This window comes from Orbicella faveolata, unplaced genomic scaffold, assembly GCF_042242905.1.
Source record: "Orbicella faveolata isolate gen_17 unplaced genomic scaffold, um_ofav_v1 contig_26, whole genome shotgun sequence".
NCBI lineage: Eukaryota > Metazoa > Cnidaria > Anthozoa > Scleractinia > Merulinidae > Orbicella > Orbicella faveolata.
In genome coordinates, this window is record NW_028301554.1 from 15,428,204 (window position 1) to 15,452,203 (window position 24,000).

General features: G+C 39.7%; 1 protein-coding gene across 1 annotated transcript in view; it reads right to left on the bottom strand.

Moving 5' to 3' along the window:
* Positions 1-24,000, bottom strand: part of LOC110059719 (DENN domain-containing protein 3-like) — a 50,190-nt gene that overhangs the window by 4,405 nt on the left and 21,785 nt on the right. Inside the window, exons 18-45 of the mRNA XM_089295229.1 lie at positions 23,872-23,905; positions 23,284-23,349; positions 22,583-22,689; positions 21,943-22,076; positions 21,463-21,509; positions 20,329-20,415; positions 17,911-17,966; positions 17,021-17,123; positions 16,508-16,533; positions 16,170-16,210; positions 15,444-15,548; positions 14,522-14,568; positions 14,149-14,205; positions 13,751-13,821; positions 13,000-13,130; positions 11,989-12,087; positions 11,803-11,872; positions 11,617-11,641; positions 9,346-9,408; positions 7,789-7,867; positions 7,050-7,084; positions 6,513-6,590; positions 4,885-4,972; positions 4,486-4,552; positions 3,983-4,061; positions 2,930-3,005; positions 1,703-1,824; positions 1,102-1,224 (exon numbers count right to left, since the gene is read on the bottom strand). Of these exons, the coding sequence (XP_089151355.1) occupies positions 1,102-1,224; positions 1,703-1,824; positions 2,930-3,005; positions 3,983-4,061; positions 4,486-4,552; positions 4,885-4,972; positions 6,513-6,590; positions 7,050-7,084; positions 7,789-7,867; positions 9,346-9,408; positions 11,617-11,641; positions 11,803-11,872; positions 11,989-12,087; positions 13,000-13,130; positions 13,751-13,821; positions 14,149-14,205; positions 14,522-14,568; positions 15,444-15,548; positions 16,170-16,210; positions 16,508-16,533; positions 17,021-17,123; positions 17,911-17,966; positions 20,329-20,415; positions 21,463-21,509; positions 21,943-22,076; positions 22,583-22,689; positions 23,284-23,349; positions 23,872-23,905 (2,116 nt within the window). The remainder of the gene's footprint in view (positions 1-1,101; positions 1,225-1,702; positions 1,825-2,929; positions 3,006-3,982; positions 4,062-4,485; positions 4,553-4,884; positions 4,973-6,512; positions 6,591-7,049; positions 7,085-7,788; positions 7,868-9,345; positions 9,409-11,616; positions 11,642-11,802; positions 11,873-11,988; positions 12,088-12,999; positions 13,131-13,750; positions 13,822-14,148; positions 14,206-14,521; positions 14,569-15,443; positions 15,549-16,169; positions 16,211-16,507; positions 16,534-17,020; positions 17,124-17,910; positions 17,967-20,328; positions 20,416-21,462; positions 21,510-21,942; positions 22,077-22,582; positions 22,690-23,283; positions 23,350-23,871; positions 23,906-24,000) is intronic.

Here is a 24,000-nt window from a genome sequence, read left to right on the forward strand (position 1 = left end):
AAGATTTAGGTCTGTGCGGTTTTTCAATCTCCCGTTATTCGGAGAAGTGTTTCACTCAAATTTATAGAGCTTTGTATGGAGTCGCCATGTTTGTGCCCCTCGGAGGGACACAAACATGGCGGCCGTAAAGTAACAAAAACATTTGTCATCGAGTTTTGCCACTGAAACGAAAAGTTATTACTCTAGAGCTCCGAAACATTGAAATTAACACTTTTTATAGAGTAACAACTGTTTAGTTAGCAAAAGCCTTGAGCAATAACTCATCTCTTGACCTACTCGAGAGCCTTATTGGGCCGCCATTTAATGTCACACAACGCATAAACTTGGAAATTCAAACGTGCCCTATTTCAAAATGAGGAACCCTGCCAAGCTTAAACGTTGCAAAACATCTATTATTAAAGGGTCTTACCTCTGAAGAAACTAAAACTTCAGAGGAATTGGTAATTTCCTCTTTTGGAAAATGATGACGTCACATGAAAAGCGGCAATTGATTGATTGATTGATTGGTTGGTTGGATGGTTGGTTGGTTGATAGATTGATTGATAGATTGATTGATTGATTGATTGATTGATTGATTGATTGATTGATTGATCGATCGATTGATTGGTCCATACGCTGGAGCCTATCTTGGTTTCCGTGGCATTAAGTGACTAAGAGTATTTCTGCTTCCCCCCCCCCCCCCCCACCACCCTGGATGGGATGCTAGTCCATCGCAGGGTTACCCCCTGAATTCGCTTGTGCCAATTTATACACCTGGATGGAGAGAGGCACTGTGAGAGCCCGGAGGAGGGGGGGGGGAGTGCTAGGTGCGAGAGTTAAGTTTTTTGTTCATGAACAGTGGCCAGGGTTCGAACCAGGACCGCTCGATCCTGAAGTCCAGAGCACTAACCATGAGGCCACAGCGTCTTCTAAACGAAATTGAGAACTTCTGACCAGATACCGAATTCACTTGACCTCGAAATTGTCTTTCCTTCTTTTTGCTCAACCTGAGAAATCCCTGCTGATTATTAAATCAATGTACTCGATCGAACAATTGGATTGTGCGTCGTTAGGTGTGTAAGACAGTGAATCTGATAACATTATGGTGAACATGTGAATTACCTTGTTATCAACTTGGAGCATGTATGTGAAGCCTCCGCAGTCGCAAACTTTACGATGTTCCTTTTCGCAAGTATCAGTGTTCCAGATGACGATAAGACCCTGCCTGTGACAGCCCGTCCACACCTGGTGCAGAAAAAAGGAATGATAACAAACTACGAACATAAAAGCAAGACTGACTGTCTACATGACCTACTGACCAACCGGTTGGCTAAATGAATGAATGCCGGAATGGATGAATAAATGACTGACTGTCTACGGATGGACGGACAGACTGACTGACAGACAAACAGACTAATAAAACTGACCGACTGATTGAATTTACAGACTGACTGACTGACTGACTGACGGACGGACGGACCGACGGACGGACTGATGGACGGACGGACTAAAAAACTGACAGACTGATTAAATTTACTGACTGACCGACCGACTGACTGACTGATTCAGCTAACTGACGGACTAACTGACAGACAGACAAAGATAACACAAATAAACCTACTACGTCAATTAAGAAAACTTCTTTGACATCACTCAAAAAGCAACAAAGGGAAGCAAAACTAACAACAACAAAAAATGTCAAAACAATTTTTCCTTCACCTACCCGTGTATCAGACACTTTGCACATGCAATCAATGCTCATTACTTCTTCTTTCTTGGGAGTTAAAACTTTAGTGGCTTCATCAACTCTCTCGTAATTAATGACGTAAACTGAAAACCTAGTTGCTATGGAAGCAACACAAAAAAGCTAGTTTACGCACAACTAAATGACGATGGTCATAATGGAGCAAATTTCGACATGAGATACCCTTGAAAGTTGCTACAACCCAAAAGTACCAAACTCCCAAAAAAAGTGAAAAAATTTGATGGCTGTTGTTAAATCCCGAAAGAAATGATCCTTAGAAAACGGACGACCACTCTAGATTAACTCTTTTATACAATGAAAAAACCGAATAAGAGATACATGTATGCAGTGAAATCGGATGTTTAATTTGATGACTCTCATTTCAAGCACAACAAACTTCTTCGTTTCGATTGAAATTGTTCTCTGGAAGTTTATGCTGACACTCAATAACTTCTTTTCACAAGGCAATATCTAATAGCTTATTCCTGTAATTGATTTAATTTAGACTTATGTTTTTTGTAGAGCCCCTTAGCAAAACCTCTGCTAAAAAGAGGCTAGGATTGATACCAATTGAGAAAAGATCTAGCAAGCCACATTTTTCTGTCCACCTGTTTAAGGCACTAAAATATGACCGGGTTAATGAAATTGAACTAACTAACAAAACCGAATGACAAAGGTATGGACAAAATATTCCATGATCAATACCACAGCAAATTTGGGGTGGTCGTATTATAGAACTAAAAAAATCAATAAAGTAAATGGCCGTAAGGGAATCGCAACATGTTGCCAACCCTAACCCGAATTAAAGGAGCTACGTCACAATTTGCGCATCTTGAAAAGTTTAGCGTAAGTTTTTTGAGGTCGCCGTGTTATTCCGTGTTAAACTTCTCTATCCTTTACCACCCTTGTTCTTTTATGGTTTCTCATTATCTTTCAGGTTTCCTTCAACTGAAAGGTACTTTTGCACGTTGCCAAAATAACTCAAAATAATGTAACTGAGCTTCTTTAAGTAGTGGCCTGACTAAGTCTTTGGATTGGAAAAAAAAGTGGTCTTATGACGAGATGATCGTATCAGCAAGGTCCACTGTCCCCTTTGTGTCGCGGGTTTGTATAGAAAATAAAACAAGCCAGTTTCTTGTTGTTATTGGGTTTTTTTTTTTTTGGTAAGAATCTAATCTATACGTTAAAGCATCGAGTGTCACTCACCACACCAGAAAGTGTCTCCTACAGCAGTAAACCAGTCAAGGGTTTTCCTGTCTTTTAGTTTGAGTTGCACCTGAAGCTGAGCAAAAAAGAACGCAGACGGTCTTAAGTTAGTATCTTCGCCTTCACACATCTTGCAAAGAAGACTTTTAGCAGCAAAAAAACAAACGAGAAGATAAAACGCCGCGCGTGCAAGGACCAGAAAGCGGCGACCTTGTTTTCACACTTCCCTGACTTTTTGTCGTCTAGAAGATTCTTTCGCCTCACACTGGATGGACACAGAAAAAGATGGGTTACTGGAAGTTTTGCAAAGAATAGTCACTGGAAAAAAGAGAAGCATCCGCTGGAGGAGGTAGACAAACCCAAAATCAATCTCGGAAGTTTTTGTTGGCGTTTTACTAGAGTTGAAACTGTGACTCGATTGCTAGTGCCCTTTGAAACTTTTCTCAATGTCGTTATCACAAATCGGCATTTTTAGGCACCATCTTAATGTAGCAAGCAAAGTGCCTCTCTCCATCGAGGTAAATAAATGGGTAATGGCCAGTCAAATGTTTGAAGGATTACCCTGCGATGGAAAAGTATTCTACAAGTATCCACTAGAGTTGGGATACTCCTAAGCACTTCACGATACAGAAATTTCAGATAAGCATCGTCCTTTAAGGCCATTAGGTTCAAGCAAAGTTTAAGTAGAAAACCGGTGATATAAATAAACCACAATATCTAGAGAGGAAGCCACATCAGCTTTAGCTGGTTTTCATGAAGGTCCTCTGCCCTGGTCGAATTGGAATTTGGAGATATTGGTTTTTGTGGGGGGAGGAAAACCGGAGTACCCGGAAAAAACCCTTAGAGCAAGGCAAGAACCAGCAACAAACTCAACCCACATCTGGGCGGAATCGAAGCCCGGCCACATTAGTGGAAGGCGAGCGCTCTCACTACTGCCCCAAAATTGAAACGCTGTTGCGAAGGAAATCACAAAACCTAAACAGACCAAGCTGGAAGCACAGTCGGGCCATTTGGAGAATCACTAAACATAACACTACAATGTGCTCTTCTTACCTCCTTCTTTGTTGTGAGTGTCACAGGATCCCATCCAACAATCTGTCCGTCGGAACTGGCGCTCCATACCGTGGTGTTCCTGTGAGACAAACACAAATCAAGTTTGTTGAATTTATAGCAGTCAAAATAACAGGTGTAATTTACGACTAGTAAAAAGACAACAAAGCAGCGCATAAAAAAAGTAGCAGCACATGCTTGAATGCAGTGCTCAAAGTCTCTCATTTGAAAGTTGCAATCATAGCAAGCGTTCCCGTATGCAAAGAGTTTCATGCCTGCTGGTCGGCGGAAAATTGGGGTGATGGCAAAAAATTGACGGATTGGGGGAGGTGGGGTTGATTCCGTCGATTTTTTGCTCTCACCCGAATTTCGCACGACCGCAGTTTGCTCATCCACCCTCCCCGGAACGCTAACTATGCAGGCTATGTAGGAACACTTTGAGAATGTATAGCAGAAAGTGTTTAATATTTACTCAGCCATGCTAGACTCTATGAGAAGATACCTACCCTTGACTGTCGACAGTTTTGGTCATGTGTGAAATAGAGTCCCGATGTCCTAACAGTTGTTGATCGGCTAAAAAAATATTGGACAAAAATAACTATTGAAACTTGATGTTTATAGATAGTTTTGTTACCCGCAAACATTGGTATGAAACTTTTCAGGTGCTATACAGAACTAAAATAAACTTGAACGAGAAGATCCTGAAGTTCAACGCCGAAAACCTGTTCAGAATAGGTGGGGAAGGAACGTTGAAGGGGACGCAGATTGATAATACCCCTCGTCATAAATGGCCAACGGTCAACTGTTGCAGAACAACAGTTGAAAGACCACAGAGACTAACATCTGCGTCAAGAGGACAAACTGCCTACGATAAAAACAACAACAACAACTTTGCCTGGTCTTACCTTTCCCAGTCTGCGTGTTGATGACGTAGATAGTGGTATCCAAGGAACCAGCCCAGACCTGATTCTTACCAACTGCCAGCAGGCAACTCTGTAGGAAGATATAGTCGCAAGTAGTCATACACCTTGCGCCAGAGGGGCAGGGAGCGGAGGGCATAGAAGGGGGGGGGGGGGGGGAAGAGTCATTATGCAGGCTATTATTCCTTCCAGGCAAGGATTTAAGGACGTTGGCCCTAATTGTTTCTATGCATCCTTTCTGCGCACGCAAATTCACTCGCCATGTCATGCATCGAGCGGGTGCTAAGTAATAAAATGAACAATGATAGCCTGGCAGATGGCCATTACTATAGCTTTGCCTGGATTTAATGATCTTGGACATTCAGTGACCCCTATTTTTTTCCTTGGATGGATCACTTTCTCTACTGATTTTCTAAGTTTAGCGAAAAAATGAAGAAAATCTATCGATTAGAAGTTTGAATTTTTTGCGAAATGCACCATCGAATTCCCTTCTTCTTAGCTCTTCATTTATCTGTGGGGCAGTTTCAAATGCCTCTTGAAGGGTTAAATTTGTGAAAATGTTGGCAACATTTGGAATTATCTACGCAACAGACCCACTGCTACAAAATATGACTAAGATCGTTTGCCTTTGTTGACTCACCTTCAATATTTTTAACTATAAACCCCCGCAAACCACGCTGAATTACGATATTTCATAATCAGGGTAGTTTTCCACAAGCTTTATCTCTGAAATGAAGTTGGTGACCCCTCATTTTTTTTGGCATTCCTCACACAAGTAACTCATTATCTGACTGCAGGAAAAATTTAAAAAAATCTATCGACTGGAAAATGTTCGCACGAACTTCCTTAAGGCAGAACAAATGGCTGTGTGCTTCTCGATATATGATTTAAGACACTGAGGGAAACAAGGGTCGCTTGTATTTTTGTTATTCCAGTAACCTCACCAACGCTTACAACAGTGAGCATTGATTTCCACCCTTGTTTCAAGGGTCTCTCATATGCATCTTCCCGACCCCTGTCTCCGCAGGGGGAGAGACCCTGGGAACGAGGTTAGTTAATTTCTACCATTTGTTATCAAAATGTTGCGCATCTGCCAAAAAAAAAAAAAAAACCGCTCAGAAACTCATTTCACCTGGCCCCTGTTGTTCGAAGGCTGAATAACACTATCCACCAGGGCCCAGCAGTTCAAAGGGTGGATAACGCTATCCACCAGATGAATCATTATCCAGCGGATAAATGTTAACAAAACAAACCACACCATCCGTTAGATAGTGATTTATCCACTGGATGGTGGTTTATCCGGCGGATAACGCTATCCACCGGATAACGCTATCCACCGGATAACGCTATCCACCGGATAACGCTATCCACCGGATAACGCTATCCACTGAATAACGCTATCCACCTTTTGAACAACCCAGGTCAGATAAATAGGTATCCAGTGGATAACTGTCAACAAAACAAACCACGCTATCCGCTGGATATTGATTTATCCGGTGGATAGCGTTATCCACCTTTAGAATAACCAGGGCCTGATTATTAAACCTAATCGTAACAGACAACACAACATGAGTTCAAAGTATACCAAGTAAATATGAATACGTTACACATACCACTCTGTCTTTTGCATGTCTCATGTGTGTCTCATATTCCCACTCAGTTGCGTCTGTCACCACAACAAAACCAGACCCCTGGAAAAAAAAACATAATTCAAAGGACAGTTGAATATAAAAACCACTAATAAGCTTCTACCACCGTTTAACAATTGATTCATGCTTTAGCATGCGTCTTCAAGTTATGATGCCTTGAAGAAGTTTGGAGAGTACAAGAGAAGTACAGCCCAGAGCAGCTCCATTGAGCTTCTTGAATGCTCCTCATACTTCCCAAGTGCATCATAATTCGATGATGCACAGCGCAAAACACATACATCAATTGTTTTATAACATAACCAATGGAAATAAACCTCTGATGGAGTGAAATTTACTTTGTCATGTCATGAGCGTGCGTTGTTGGATAATGAACCACACAGAGTTTGTTTATAGTTTGATAGAGCGGCTTTGCTAGCTAAGTCCTAAGTCAGTTTGTGGTTGGTACAATTTATTATTTTCGTTTTGTGATATACTTCATATCATTCGATTCTAATCTCTTACCATAGCACACCAGACCTTCGGTCCACTTTCTTTTGCTGAAAACCGACCAAGAAGAGTAGTTTTAAACGTTATGTACTAACTTTTAGACTGGAGTTACTTAGTGATTTGCCAGAAATGTTTATAAAATTGCTACTCAAGCTTAAACAGTATTGGTCTTCAGAGCCTCCTAACAGAAAGATCGACTATGGTATGGTAGGTAGGTTAAATGCAATCTAATCCTACAGGATCGGCGTGGGCACTAACTCTAGTTCTGTACTGGAGGAGTAACTAAGGGTATTGCCTCTCCCCCAACCCCTGGATAAGATGCTGCACCATCACAGGGGTACCCCCAGCATTTTGTTACGTTACCCTAACAAGCTGTTATGGCCATTTACAAACCTAGCTGAAGGGAGATGCCCAAGAAGTGTCTTGCCCAATAACACAAGACAATGACCCCAGCCAGGGCTTGAGCCCAGATCGTTCGATGCGGAGTGCGGCTAGGTCGTCTCCCACAGAAGTGCAATTACGTTCTGATTTAAAAAGGACCTAACAAGGCAAACTGGGCTGGGAAATAAAGCCTATCAAAGGAGTCGCACTACTGGCCTAAAAAACAATAGAATCTAAAACACTATGAAAAGAACACTTAAAAACAACTGAGCAGCTTTTGTAAAGCAAAGAAATGAAATCAGAACTTTAAAAGAGGTGTTCGCTAAGTGACTGTGCAGTTCACTACAAAGTAACAATAGATTTTGTGACTCACAGCCAGGCACGTATAGAAGTGCCTCTACTGTTGTTTTCTCCATGTCTTGAGGTGACGGGCTCACTCTCTTCCAGAGCGTCTTTAAAATAAAAAGAAATACCGGTAACATACAAGTAGTAATCAAAGATTAGAGCAGTGCGTTCATGCGCGTACTTTGCATGTTTGGTCTACTTTGGTGGCATTCAAAACTAAGTTTGATCGAATGACAGATAATGGTCTGCACGTGAAGTTGAATCCCATAGTAAAAGAGTTTTAAATTAATTAAGTACATTTACTTGTACTGGACAAAAATATTTTCCAGGAAAGGCATTTGAACTGTTGGCAACACTTAGAATTCAATTTCAGATCACCAACACAAACATTACATGAGAAAATAGTTTTGTCAAGCGACCCTACAAGAGAGCACATCGCCAAATGTTTTGTATTTGTTTACAATGCTCAAATTTACATCTTGTTTTCACAACCATTCTGATCACATAACACGGTCTTTTGGAGAGTTATACAACACGGAAAATTTGTTTTCTGACAACCAATTATGGCCACTACAAATTTGCTGAGCTGCAAATCGGAAAATTTATTTTCTGACCACAGATCTGAGGGTCATCATCCCATGGCCATTTGCTGAGCTACACGGAAGATTTGTTTTATTCTTATCAAAAACTCAGGCCATTTGTCATAATTTGCAATTGCTGTGGGGGTAGGGGGGGGGGGGGGGGGAGAGGAAATCAATGAACAAATCCGTCCGAAAAATTCTCCATATAAACTGGATTATGATTGTGTTACACTATGTGAACGCAATAAAACGAGTTACATAGTCACAGAAAACCCTCGTTCCCATCGACCCAAATTGAGACTGTGAGGGTTACTAATGCTGATACTGACAGAGTGATTTGGTATCCGTAGCGAAAAGTCCCAATTTTCCAATTATTTTATCTACGATAGCAGATGAATTATTAAACTGTTTATATTCTACAAGTTTTTGCAGCTTGTGATTCACCTTCCACAATAATTTGATTTCACGCAACGGGCACTTAAATTTACTTTTGGCACAATATATAAAGGAAAGGAGCATATTGGAGAAGGGGTGCTTAATAGGGACATGGTGCCAATTTCTTTCTTCCACATAAACATCAGTGTGATAGCCTTTTTATGAACAGTAACCGATGCTGTGACTTAAAAACTCCAATGAGGCTTCGTATAGTTATATGTATAACAGAATTCGTTCACTCTACATCAGTAATGTTCAATATAACGTCCATATGAGGAAGCAGACTTCATAATTCACTCATCTAATCACTTCTGCAATGGCCGGGAGACGCTTCCTAAAAGGGGAGGTTATTAGAATAGGGGCACTTATAAGTAAGAAACAAAAAAACAATCACATTAAAGGAGAAACGCTATTAGAAAGGGAGTGATTATTGGAAGGATGGCTCTAAATCAAATCACTACAGTTATGTTTTGCACATTTTAAGCTTAGTTTTAATTTGACGCTTTAACATTTGTGGATGGACACCGCATGTAGAATGTTCTCAAACGCATAGCCGATCTTTTCCGTACCTTTCTTGTATGATCAGACAGTTGCTCTCTGAAGTTACTGAGTGTGCTAAAATAAAGGACAAGCTAAAAAGAGAAAAAAAGATAACCAAAACAAATTCAGATTATTACTTTAAGCGCCTCCATCCCAAGGTTGGGAACAACCGACCCCGGGGGTGGGTAAATACTAGTTCAGGTTGACTTGAGTGGAGAAAGAAAAGTGATGTTGACATGAGCCTGGGGTGTATGCAGTGTCAACTTGGGTCTCGAAAAGGGTTACCCGGCAAGAAAGGTTGAGCTGAGTTGATAACTTTATTTGTACACGGTACAAATTCCTTCAGCATAATTTAAAGGTATAATATTTAAGTCTGCCTAACTAAGCTAACTAATAATTAAATAAATATAGTATTACATGTATATAAGAACAAAAAACTATCATATCACTAAAGCTGCTTATCAAGGGTGCCGTGTCTCATTCAAAGCTGTAACGATGCAGTCCACGTTTAAATTTACTTGAAGGAACTGTAGATCGGAGTTCATGAGAAAGGCGGTTCCACAACATAGCATCCATGTAGGAAAAACTTCTCTTTAAGTAGGGCTGGGCTGTGGAGGAGCCGGTTGACTCCGACTAGAAACTTTGTTTGCGAAGACACTTCCATAACACTGACTGAAGGAGAGTTTAAAGATTTTACTCAGCTAAAAAAGCAAACGAATGGATAAACTAGTGAGAAAATCTCAGATAGTGCAGAGTGTAATTTACATCTCTGATGCAGTAGTCACACAGGTCCTCACCCCTACTGTTCTTTCCCTTGGTAGTCACCTAGGCCTTTTCCTCTTTGCAGAATATGAGCAGACAAAAACTTGATAAGACATACTCTTAGCCGTGTGTATGTTTCATGTTTGTGTTTTGCCCAAAAATAACTTACAATTACCGTTTGCCAAGACGGTTTTAAATTTATTGTGGTATTTTATCTTGAGTTTCGTTCATTTTGTAGCATTACTTTTCACGCCAACGTTTGTAATTTGATACTTTTGTTTTCCTCGCCAATCTATGCAACAAGATACCTTTGTTTCCACGAAAATATAAGAAAGATGTGTATTTTTTTAACTTACTGCTGGAGATAAATGGAATATAAAAGTTAAATATCTGCTGAAAAGTTGAAGAGGAACGATTTTGTTTTATTAAAAACGTAAATTTTCATTTCACCGATAAACAAGAATTAATCTAATTATCAAATAGTCACGTCGAATCACGGAATAGTGCGTTCTAATTCTGTTGCCAGCCGAGTTGGTGTAAACAATAAAACCACATCAAACTAATACTGTACACAATGCCATTAAGTAATACAACTGTGGAGCGTTTCAACAAGAAGTATTGAAGATCGAGATCTTTACTTGACCGAAATTATATCCCACATCGGTAAGCGAGTCACCTCATCGACTGATGAAATTAATTGGAGGTTTCAGTAAGTGCCACGGAGTCGGCAATAATAACGAAGTTTCTTTTGTCACAAATTTACTAGTTTTACATACAACTAACGCGGGAAAGTTTCGGCTGAATATGATCTTTGGGTTCTCTTTCATAGAAGAGGAAATAAACAAGCTGCTAAGGAGAAGCAATATGTTCCCATTCTCTATTTCAACCCTGGCAAACACACAATAGTTATAAAACAGCAAAGGACATTTCCTGAATAGAGCTAGGGAAGATTCCAGAAGATACGCAGTCACAGTAACGTTCTTTGGACTAAAAAAAGAGAACTGACGTTACCTGAAATATAACTGCTATCCCCAGCCAAAACGAGAATGTGATATCACTCATTACAAAAAATAAAAAAAAACGTGCATCTGAACTCGAGAACGGAGTTTATCACACTAGCAATGCTAGAACGCATGCGTCTTATATGCTATGTAATGTATCTTTCACCTAACATATAGTCGACTTTGACACTAACTAATCTGCGCATGCGTTTGGAGCAAATTGCTTCTCTTCTTGAGAGAATGGCACCACAAGGATAGCATGAGATTTGCAAAACCATATATATATTTTTGCCATGTTATCACGTTTTGCGTAGCGCACTCGGGTACCTACTGCACCCGGCCCCCCCTTCCCGCAAGGCTAATTGATTAATTGAAATTAATTAATTCAACAAACATTAAAGTTTACACCTTATAGCGTTAGTTCAATAGCGTCTTAGCGAACAGCAGCCCCCTAAACCATCCCAATAGTGCACTCTGCACTAAAAAGGTTGAATTTGCTACAAAATGATACACAAAAGGAAGTCCAAATTATCTTACCGTTGCAGTTTGCTCAGCGTAGTCACTATTCAATGAAAGAAACAGAGAGAACAAATGAAAAGATACTTTGCTAAAATAATTGCTTTACTTCTACACTTACATCATGTTACCTGATTACTTTGGTTTTGGTTCTACGACACTCAATTGAAAACCATGCTAAGACTTAAACTGTAATGACCTGTTTACCTTTGTCTTAGAGCATCTGCCATGATCACATTTTGAGCAGCTTCCTTTATTATATGCGGGTCCTTCCAAGCTTCAAAAAGAAACGTAAAATTAGTGTCTCATCACGACACAAAGAAACTGGACGAAGGCCAGAAAATAAATTTACAAAGGAATTACAGGTAACGAGCAAGGTCAGCAATCTCTTACCAGAGGCAACCTCATATCCTGCTTTGATTTCCAACAAACAATTACGCCAGGATTCTCCGTCCTCCTTGACAGATGCTACAAATGGCACTGAACCCTTAACTGCAAGTGAACATAGTTATAACAGTCTCTATTTGTAACATTACTGTGTACAAGCTTTTTAACTCTTTTAATTTTTAGATTATTTTTTTTTTATTTTTTCCCCCTCCCCTTTTTTAGCTTTTTAAATATTTTTTTTATTTGATGTAAAGCGCCATGGACAAATAGTGGATTGGCGCTATATAAATATTTTATTATTATTATTTATTATTATTATTATATATCTTAGCAATTTCTATGGGACAGTTATCACGCTACAAAATTACACGCAGCAGTTTCAGTCAGTCTGGTGACACGTAAACTTTTTCAAAAATTCAAAATGAGAACTAAAAATATATAATAGCCATGTTTGAGTTAGAATATGAATAGCGAGAAGGCAGGAGGAGGGTTATTGCTGTAAACAACTCCTCGGTAAAGGTTAAGTCTGCGTACAAACCAAATGCCTCATCAGGCCAGAGCTATTCCGGTTTCTGTAGCATGAAGCGACTAGGAGTATTTCTACTCCCCCCTGGATGGGATGCAAGTCCCCAGCATTAAATTCGCCGGTACCCATTTATACACCTGGATAGAGAGAGGTATTGTGAGAGTAAACATTATTGCTCAAGAACACGACGCAATGTCCCCGGCCAGGGCTCGAACCCAGACCGCTTGCTCCAAAGTCGAGCGCACCAACCATAAGGCCACTGCGCCTCCAAAACTCGCCAGTAGGGAGTAAATTGATTTATCAATTACTTGTTTTATTTCCCCAAGAAAGAGAGAGTTTCTGTTTTTCTGGTATTAGTCCATTAGCATTTAAGAGAAAAAATGGATGTTTTATAGTTTACGTACAAAAAGATTAGAAGTTTCAGATCGGTAGGTAAAAAAAAACGGGTTTTTTTTTTACCTAGCTCCTAAACTAATCAAACTGAATCTTACCTTTACTGGTTATTTTAATAGCTGTTACGCCACGAAGAAGGCGGCTTTCGGAGTATGGCTCCACACTCTTGATCTCTTCATTCCCTACGATACGAATACAGTCTTTTCTTCCATCGGGCAAGAACAACAACCTGGCGTGTAAAACAACATAAACGGAATTAACGTATTTCCACTGAACTGGGGCCCTGTCCACACTACACCAGAGAAATTTGAAAACTCAGCCATCACCGGTCATTCTGGACTTGCGTTTGATGAGACTCGGACAGGGAAATATCAAGAGCATAGTGACTTTGCAACTCATTGTTTTCGAAAAGCTCCGTTTTCAAAATGTTTTCTGTCCACAAAAACAAAACCTGGAATTTTCAAATTCCTCCGGCTTCAGGAGCGTTTTCAAAATGCTCCGTTTTTGTGACAGATTAGTGTGGACCATAGGCCTAACGGTAGAAATGCGTTTTCAAATTTCTCCAGCGTAGTGTGGACGGGGCTCGAATTGCACATCCTTGCTGTGCATAATTTGCCCTCGTTAGCGCGTGCCAACCCGTTCACATAGGCAACAGCATTGATTGCAAGCCTGTTGGGTGGCGTCGGCCAGCAATTGAACCACTTAGTTATTGACCGACTTCAAGTCGATGAAGGTAAATTAACTGCTGTAGCGAGTTTGTGAAGATGACGGTTGCTTTTAATTTCTGCAAAGTTTGCTCCGACGGGACTCCACCGGGCAGAAATATATTAACATTAAAGCAGAACTAACCTGTCGATTGTGAGAACAAGATATCCCATTCCCTCATTGGTCTTGATATGCTGCGAGATCTTCAGCACATACTGTTGAAAATTATTTATGCCAAGTCAAGGATTATTTTGCTACTAGGTAGTTACAAAAGGTAAGTCTGCATCTGGCCAAGTGGTCCATACACCCACAGCTTATCACGGTTTCTGTAGGTGAAATTCTACCCCTCGCCCACCTACCCGGAGTAAGGGGAAGTAGAAATATTACTAGGGAATCTTACTAGGAAAAATATACAAGGGGAAAATCAAAATGACAACTTTCGCAAGAACGTCTGGGCTAAATTCTTCAAGATGTTCCAATCTTGACAATGTTAACTGCCCAAATTATATATTAAGACACTGAACACAGATTAAAGTATTCACCTCATTTTCTCCTAAGAGAATGTTACGAAGTAAAATACTCTTGGCCTTAATACCAGCCTAGGGAAAAAACAAATTTAAAAAATAAAAACAACAACACCATCAGCAGAAGAACTTCTCGAGAATGTAATTTAATGGCAAAAGATACATGACTTACAGTGTAGCTTATTTCATATTTCATTCATTAAGTTATTTGTCATTTTTGAAAGACTCTATCTTCCAAACTACATAGCACTACACACATTTGGACAACAGAAGATGAACGAAATGAAAAGATGAATGAATGAAGAAACACCCTACTGCCAGGTTTGTAATTTCCATAGCTGGATAAAGAAGATCAAGAAATTTCTGTAAATCGTTACGTTAGCTACATTACCTGGCTGAAAGATTCATAGAATGCAGCAAACGTTTCCGGATCCACCACTAAAAGGAAAGGATTCAATTATAAATTATTTCCAACTCTGGGTGAAGTAAAAATTTTGTTGTTTTTTGTTGTCATCTCAACATGAAGACTGCTATTAAAGTTTCCTCTGCAAAATGTTTCGCTAACACTTTAGATGGTAATGCCTAACTGCTATTCAGTTTCAGAAACAGATATTTTGCACATGTGAGCTAGTTCACAATGATTTCCATAAGTTCTTCTTTAATGACTTAATGCCACTGATCTATTTTTCGTTGATGCTATCACCATTTCTTGTAACATAAACTGAAACGAATAGAAGTGTAGATGCTTTCAAAGCCACTGAACCAAAATACTGAGAACTGTTGTCAGCCACCTAACATGTTAGTTGAATGATCTAACCAATTTAAACATTGATTCTCTTTCTGCTAGGCAGCTGTGACAATTTGGTCATTCATGAAGACAGTGTCCTTAAGTTCTTGATTTACTTTCAATTCTCATTAGCTGTCTACTTAATTAGCTTAGCAAACTAATGATGACGTAAGGATACCTTTTACATAGATCTCAAGTGCCGAGTGTTTTCTCATGACTGAGCTGGAAGAGTTTTACTCAAAGTCTTAAATGAACAAAAAAAACTAACAGTGTTTTCGTCCGTTTGAGAGAATCAGGAGGATGGGATATTCAAATGAAAAATCGCCTAACAAGTACAGGTAGCCATCTTGCCAAATAACTAAATGGCAGCTTTTCATTGGTTTTTTTATTAATTAAAAATATTAAAAACATCTCTCGATTAAAGAAGCTGAAGGTGACTTGAAGAACTCTCAATTTATATCTCATGTTTAATAGTACAATGTCACAGATAAGGTCCGTTGAAAAATTTTGTGACAGATCTTTTTACCTTTGGTACTGGAATTCACTGTCAATGCTTCGAACAGTCTTGTTCCGGCATCTTGACTGTTAGCAATCTGTAGCATGCTGACATGCTTCAAAAACTCTGCAAGAACTAACAGTATCAAGAAAATAGATGCCAAATTAATAAGGCTGAAAAGGTAAGTAAAATCTTAGCTTCCTACAAAGGCATTCTTATGGCTCGTCACACACTCCTCCCTAATGTGGGCAAGGAAAGATCGCGTGACAGACCCAAAAAGCGTGCAGGAAGGAGTCCAATAAAATCTCAACCTCGTTCCCAGAGCTTTTCCCAATCTCCAAGGAAAAAGCCCTAGGAACGGGGTTGGTAAAATCTGTGTTCGAAGCGACAATGTAAAAAAAATGACTTGTGTAAAAGCTAGAAAACGAGCAAATGCCTCGTACAAAGCTTAACGTCTCAGTGACTATCTTGCTTTTCGGGTAAAAACTGGAGGATTTGGACAATTAGGGACGTTAAGCAATAGTTTTGACAGGAACAACGGTGAGACCTATGCGCGCAGTGTGTTTCACCACTTAAAATATACCATACTTTATACAAGCGACAACCACTTCAGTAACTCGCATCGCAGGCTCAGCTTATCACCAGAGATGGGAGGCCCACTGACAGGTGTCTCTTATTGTACAAGCTATCACATTGTAAAGATAAATTTGCTGACTGCAGTTCAGTTTCTAAACGAAAGTACAAGTAGGAACTTACCCAATGGAGTAGACGGAATTGCAGAAGTAACCACTTCTTTCCTATTAAAACAAAAGTGTTCACTGTGATTGGCTTATCATTTTAGTACATTAATACCATGGCTACCTTTCTATCAATATCTGACGTAGTAAAATTTCAGTTTTGAATTTTCATAGCGGTTATGATATATGACAGTGACCACCTCTCGTGAAAATGTTGCGTTCAGTGTTCGGCCATTTAGAAGAGTAGAGTCAAATCAGGGCTGATTATTGAGATAGTGTGTAAAAAGGCGTGTTGATTAAAATGAGTAAGCTGCATGACATGGTGAAACTGCATGAGCCATTGAGGAGAACGCTTACCTGTCCCGTCTGAAGTCTACCTTTTCCTGAAAAAAAAAATGACAACAAAAACATGAACAGTTAACAAATTCCAATACTTCAAGGCATTAAAGATTGATAAGTTCGATACATGAAACAAACAAACAAAATCAAAATAAACGAAACCACAGCAACAATTCTAACTTGACAGAAGGCCATTTCTTAAACATTTTTTAGAGTAAAGGGACATCTTATGATCTATATCAGCAAAATACGTGAAACACTAGAGCCTCGCGTTTTCAATTCTGACCATATGGTGATATAGCGATCTGCTTCCTTCCTTGCCATTGTTTGCTATCCTCATTTACTAATGGGTTCCTTTTATAACTTCAAACCATTAATGTTGGACTTCCTATCAAGCTGTGTTTCCTAAACATTTCCAAACAGTGAATCTGAACTTCAGCTCGATTACTATCCACCAAACGTACACCGGACCCGAGAGAGCGGCAGAAAACGAGCCTACTCTGAACTGTTCTGTAACTTGAATTGACCTACCTTGGCTTGCATTCTCAGGTGCTCGGCTTTCCTCCAGAAGTGTCTTGTTCGTAGGTCCCCTAATTCATGGTCGTCCAGTTTACACATGATTTCTTGCACGGTCCTATAAATTTTCAGTTCAACAAAACGCATTTCATTGTCCAGAACATGCTAAAATCAACGGCAGGCATAGACACGGATATATCGACTGACAGTTGGCGAAGGATGAAGCCCTAAACCAACCACAGTGTATTTAAGTCGATAGAAAAGGGGAGTGACGGCTCTATATCTATCAAGCAAAATATCAAATAATTCTATTTCATTTTATTTGATACTTTATTTAAAGATTGACTAGCTCCTGGTAGTAGACGACTAATGTTCAGCCAATCAGATTGCCAGTCTACCCGATATTCAGTCAGTTGGTTGTGCTAAGGTTCTAGGAATGCGTGCCCAGCAATTCTAAACATTTTCATTGCTCATACTTGGTTCTTATCGATCTAGAAAGTAGACTCGGGGCTTTGCCCTTCGCAAACTATTAGCCGAAAAACACCGCGGCTCCAGCTTGCAGTTTAACTGTTAGACCTAGCTTATCACTTGTGTAGGTTCTGCTGTTGTGATTCCAAACAATTTGTTACAATGTCGAGGAAAAGGCTGTTGTTATTCATCGTGGTAGAAATGCACCAATCACAGCCGACCTTTGTGATATAAATGATACCGTGCAATCAGTCGACCTTATCGCCTGAAGAAGACTAGCAGTAAGCAGTCGAAACGTCGCGATCTACATCTCAAGTGACTACATCGTGAGACAAACGATAATACACTTTATTATTAATTTGTTACAAGTTCTGTTGGAAATTAATAACAGTTTCATTGGTGTTTACAGGTGCATTTAAGTGCTCATTTCTACTTACGTGGTTGGAAAGAGCTGCATATTTCTCGACGAAACTCCAAAGAAGTCATCTACTGCCTGTACAGTCACAAAACACAACAGATCTTTAGTAATCCATACAATAAATAAGGAGTATTATTAAATAATTATTAACCGAGAGTGAAGTCTCAAACCGAGACCTTGCCGTATTGACTGAGCCATAGCGAGGTCACTACGGCAAAGTCAAGGTTTGAGATTTTCCCATACAGAAAGAACGTTCGAGGTTACTAATAAGTTGTGTATTACATGGCTTTTTGCTTTGTTTTTGCAGGCCGGTAATCGGCACTGGGGCATTACTGGAGATTATTATATGGCTAGCTCCGTGAGCGGGCAAGATGAATCAAATCCTGCGCTGTGATTGGCTACCCGAGCGGGCAAGATGGAGCTATCTTGCCCGCTCGGGACTACCCGCCGTGTCCCGCAAGGAAAATTTCCGCAACAGCGATATAATAAATCCTTTATTGACCAAGCTTGTTCGGTCAAGATGGCTGGATATTGGCCTCGTTCTTTTTTTGCGAGTTTATGAACCTCGACTCCGTCTCGGTCCATAAACACGCAAAAAAAGAACTTGGCCAATATCCCGCCATCTTGACCTCACACTTGGTCAATAACCCATACTTATTATATGGCTTTGGCTTGTGGCCGATATAACGCGCGCTCTGATTGGCTAAGAGCGAGATCTGAGCGGTCATTATGCAGCCGTAATGCTCACGGGCCGATTACGGATTATGCAAATTAGGAAGAGCCCGGCTCGGAAAATTCAAGCGCATTGAAACGATGAAAGCCGATTAAAAACAGTAAGAGAAGTAAATTTAATTCCGAGTAGCTAAAAGTTTAGGGATTTCCCCTTAATAAAATTTACATAGAAGTCGTTTTTGACTTACCGGTAACCTTGGCGAGCACTAGTGAAAAACAATCAAAGTTTGCCGAGTGTCGAGTAAAGCTAAAATCGCTAAGTGAAAAACACCATCGGCAGATGTGTCACGTATCCTGAGCAGAAAACCACGAAGAAACTTATAAGTTATCATCTTAGTCACAATAATTACCGAAATATTGAACTCCGTTTCAGTTCTCATCAAATAGATTCCCTCGCTTCAACACAAGCAAGTGAAAATCAGCTTCCAGGATCATCAGGTGTAAACAATCGGGCGGTTTCTGTCGGTAGCAGTGTTTCTGATACCTGCAGGAAGTTTTAGACGCTCACAAGGCTTGAAAAGTTCATTCATAAGTCCCAGAATTTAGAAGGCCAAGATATGTTGTCGAAAGCGAATGCGAAGATCGAGTTATTCTGAGCAGTGCATTCTGAAGCATTAGTATTTTCTTTCACCGAAAGACCGTTGGTTTGGACCATTTTGAAGCACCTTCTGTCTTTTCTATATGCGTTGACGTTTCGCCACAAAAGTTGGAAAAACTCGTCATCAAGTTGTGGCTCCACGATACTAAAATACCTTTTTGAGGGCTGTGACAATCATTTTTCCCGTAAAGAATTACAGTAGTGAAGTTCACTGACTGTGTAGTTTTGCCCTGGGTTTGAGACGATGAATGAATCGGTAAACGCGCGCATCGCCGGATGTACATTGACGACTTCCGCTCGAATAATTTTTTTTTTCTTTAATTCGTGAGCCATATAATAAACAACTTAATAACCTCGACCGTTCGGTCGTTACGGGAAAATCTCAAACCTCGGCCTACCGTATTGACCTCGCTATCGCTCGGTCAATACGGCAAGACCTCAGTTTGAGATTTTCCCGTAACGACCTCACTCTCGGTTATTAAGTAGTTAATAATGCCCTAGAATTAGCCAATCAGAGCACGCATTATATCCGCTACAAACACTAGCCATGTAACAATTCTCGAAAAAGCCTTCCTGCAACCCTTGTTAATCCTGTCAACAACCAGCGACCAAAATCCAGCCGTTTAAAATAAGTTAAGCCTTTGATACTCAGTTTTGGATTTAGTTTATTAGAGGGCTATAACAATAAAATATCCGCCAGGGTACTACCATAATTTTTACCCCGATAACTTGGCAGTTTTCTTTGCTTCAAAGGTCATTTCATTCTGCTAACAACGTCAACCTTCATCAGCATGCTTTTCAACTTACATTTCCTGGACAAACCAGACTTCGAAATAATAAATATGTGACACTGTGCACCTGGTACGTGTATCCATATAGTCTTCAAACAAGCTCTAAGGAGTTCCTAGGGTAGGGGTACAATAAGAGCTTCCAAGAAGAGCTTTCTTGCAAGCTGGATCCCTTAATAATATTATAAAATACTTCCTGTGCTACTGTTTCTACTTAAATCCAATCTAGATAATGAGCCCTGCCCCTTGCCTATGTTACCACGCATTAGAGGATAGTAATATTCAAAAAAGCTTTCCCTTACACCCTTATAACACATACCTCGATGTTCTGTCCCCGCGCAATTCTTAACATCCCACGCAGATATAAGTAGTTGGCAAGAAGACTTGAAGACTGGTTCATACGATCCTATAGCAAAAAAGAAAACGCGCGTGAACTTCACACAACAAAGCCTCCTACGTAACTAGTCAAGCAATCCTCGCAAAACCAACGACGTTCAGGGTAGGACTGCATGACCAGTCATAAGAACATTTGCGTAGGAGGCTATATGCAAAACCATTAGTCCAAAACTTTGTTTGGGGCACATTCCTGAGACGCAATTATTTGGCGTTCTCACAAATTATAAGCTCATTGTACGAGCAACCACTGTAAAACCTGCAGAATATTGCCTGGCTTATGCTCAATTGGCTAAAATCAGACAATATTCCACAAGACTGTGCAGCATAACTGTTAGTATTACATGTATTCAATGATTTGTCATGAAAATGGATCTCCACATGTACAGCTGCACGAAATATGTGCCACACAGAGATGTGCTTAAGTTGAGTAAAGCCAGTTTTGAAAGAACCTTATCAAACTCATTAATATCAATAATTATTCTGATCAAAGAAAAGGTGTCTGGATATATAAACAATAGCCTCAATTTGGCGCGAAAATATTCTCAGATATTTGTCCGCTGACATTACAAGTACATGTACCGAGAATTCGAAGCAAACAGTTTTCAATACGCTCTCGGAAAACTGTGAGCTTTGAGGAACAGATAATGTCCAAGGACTGAAATATCTGAGCATATTTTCGCACTAAATGGACACTATTGTATTTATTATCCTTCAAATATTTTTTGCAACACGCGCAGTTTTGAAAATTCGGGAACATCACTCAGATAGTCCCCAGTGTTAGCTGGGGCATATTCAGTCACGTGACGCATTTAGACCAATCGCGCGAGAGTGAAAATACTTGATGGATTATAATTGATCATAATTACTATACATTTTTACGGTTTTATTTCTCTGTTTTCTCCATAGGTATCTCAAACACTCGAGACAGTGACTTGCCACATTTCCCGAAACACCTTGGACTTCGTAAACAATAGAGTGTCATATTTTCAACTCTCTTCTTAATGTTTGAAATTGTGATAAAACATGGTCTCTTGTGTTTTATATATTACTTACTTACCAATATTTTGGCAGTGAGTGACTTCAAGTACTCGTCGTAGAAACTTCCTATAAGAGAAGAAAATGGTTGGGTCAGAAGGCAAGGTACCGCAAATTGCACGTGAATATCTTTTATTAGTAGTTTCACAGTGATTTCCTTCGTTTCGCCACGCTCCAAATAAAATAAACTAGCCAAACCCTCACATGTAAACATAAGCAAAGCCGTGACTGACAAGGGCCCTTTAATTATTGTAAGCCTACCTTTCTTGAACCAAATGAATTGTTGAGAAATTGCTGTTTTCTAGGTGCCTCATCTATTGCCCCTGACTTGTCCCCTCATGTACACAGATCTTGATCAGAAAACACAACTTTCTTCCGGCATGACAGTCCATTTTGGCAACCATTGTTAGTTCCAAAAAAAGTGATTTGTTAAAGGGGTGTTACCCTCGCATAGCATTTACCTCCCTCTACATGTATGTAATCTCGTGTGACCATTCCTTACTTGTGTAAATTCCTTCAAGGGTAAATGGCGGCAACACAAAGGTGCTTAGATTTTCCTCTGGGTTGTCAAAATATTCTTCGGATATAACGGGGACAGGAACTGTGGAGGAACTTCTTTTTCTCAGAGGTCCAGCCCTGTGAGATTGCACAAGATGACAACATAATAAATTAGTCGAGCAAAATCACTTTGCAAAATTTCATGACTTTCCCTGATAAAAATAAAATTTGCCTGATCAAATAAATACGAAATGTCGGATAAAGTAGCGGCCTCCAGCCTCCACTTACAGCCGTCCTTTTAATTTCCACCCATTAATTTTGGACCAATCAGTTTTCAACAGTTCTCGCCTTCTGGAAAAACATTGCTGAGATCACAAGAGACTTGAAATGATTGTTCCAGCCTTCAGTGGTTTTAAATCAGCACTGTTATAATTTCAATTTCCCTGACTTTTCTTCAAAATTTCATTTTTTCCTGACCTAAAATATAATTCCCTGACTTTCCCTGGAAAGAAATAAGAATTTGTTGTTGTTGTTGTTGTTGTCACCCACTAATCAGATAGAGTGGCCTAGCCCCTTGAAAAGCAAAAGGATGCAACTTGGAGTGGCTCTTAATGTCCCTCAACAAAGGAAGCACCGTGACTTACTTGGGAGCTACTCTTGTTTTCTGGGCCATGAGAGTAAAGTAGTCGGTCTTTTCTGGATCGTGCATAAGGTCGTAGAGAAACATGCTAAATGCGTGACTCTTGCATACCTTAAAACATTGAAGAATTAAATAATGAGTATCAAGTTCAAAGAAAAGTGTGTCATTCCAGACAATCGATCTACATGTAGCCTGTGGACTGTACACGGAAACTGAATCACAGAATCACATTCTGAATGTAAACGTTTGTCTCGACTTCTAATTTTTTTACTCTCTTCGAAATCTGATTGTACGAGAGCGCAACTTCAAAAGACTCAAGCACAATTGTAAAAAAATGTCCCCTTGTTGGATGAATGACAATCGTAATTGAAGTCATGGCTACAGTGCCTATTATGGAACTTACATGCCAAAGAAGCTTAAGGAGGCTAGGCAGCATTTGTTGCTTCAAATTTCGCACCAAAGACCTCCGTGAATTACATTAAATTCAATTGCTGTCAGTAGAAGTTACCAAGGAAACATTCTTAGGTGCTTGTCACAGGTAGAAATTTGTTTCTTGTAAGTTTTGCATTGACTATCGTGCTGTCAATAAATGACAACAGCTTAAGATGCCCACCATGCTTCAGGTACAGACCTCTCAGAAGTTGACAGTTTGCATCCTTTAATACAACTGCAGCAGACATGGTCAAGCTATGAGAGCTCGCTTACCTCACGATAAAACTCTTGGTCATCTGAAGGCTTTGACCCGACGTATGTATCCATGTCAAAGAAAAGCTGTCATGGAAAGAACAAAGAAATATCCTATAAGTAGAGAAACATCCACACCTTTACAATAGCCCTTTTCATGGTTAGTTTTTAGAACTCATTTGCATTACATTGTAATCGAACATGTATGCCAGGCAATTTCGGGCCGAAAATACAAAAGAGCCCAAAATTGCCTCACATACATGCACGTGCTTCATTATGATGTAATGCAAATGAGAAATGTTAACCATGAAAACGGTTTTTTGTATGATATTGTACGCCAATATGCAAATGAACGACAGTTTGTGCATAACAAGCGTGTACAAAACATTAAGAAAACTTCTCAGGAAGTGCAGTGAATCTCGAATTGCTGAAACACCTTGCAATAGGAGAGCAAAATCTGGTTTGAAAATCAAGAGGTTCAGAAAATCGAGGGTCAATTTCTCCTAACTTTTCTTACCACGAAAGCAAACGTTACTTCAAATATAAAGGTAAGTTCAAAAATCGGGATTCCAGTGTATAACAACAACACCAACAAAAAGTACATCTTACATCTTCTTGCTGGACAATGAAATTTTTCATGTCACTAAAAGTAGAGAGAACGGTAAAAAAGATGAGTCAATATAATGTTACAATTCTGTCAAATGTTGAGAAGAACTAAGAGAAACTAAAAGACGACAG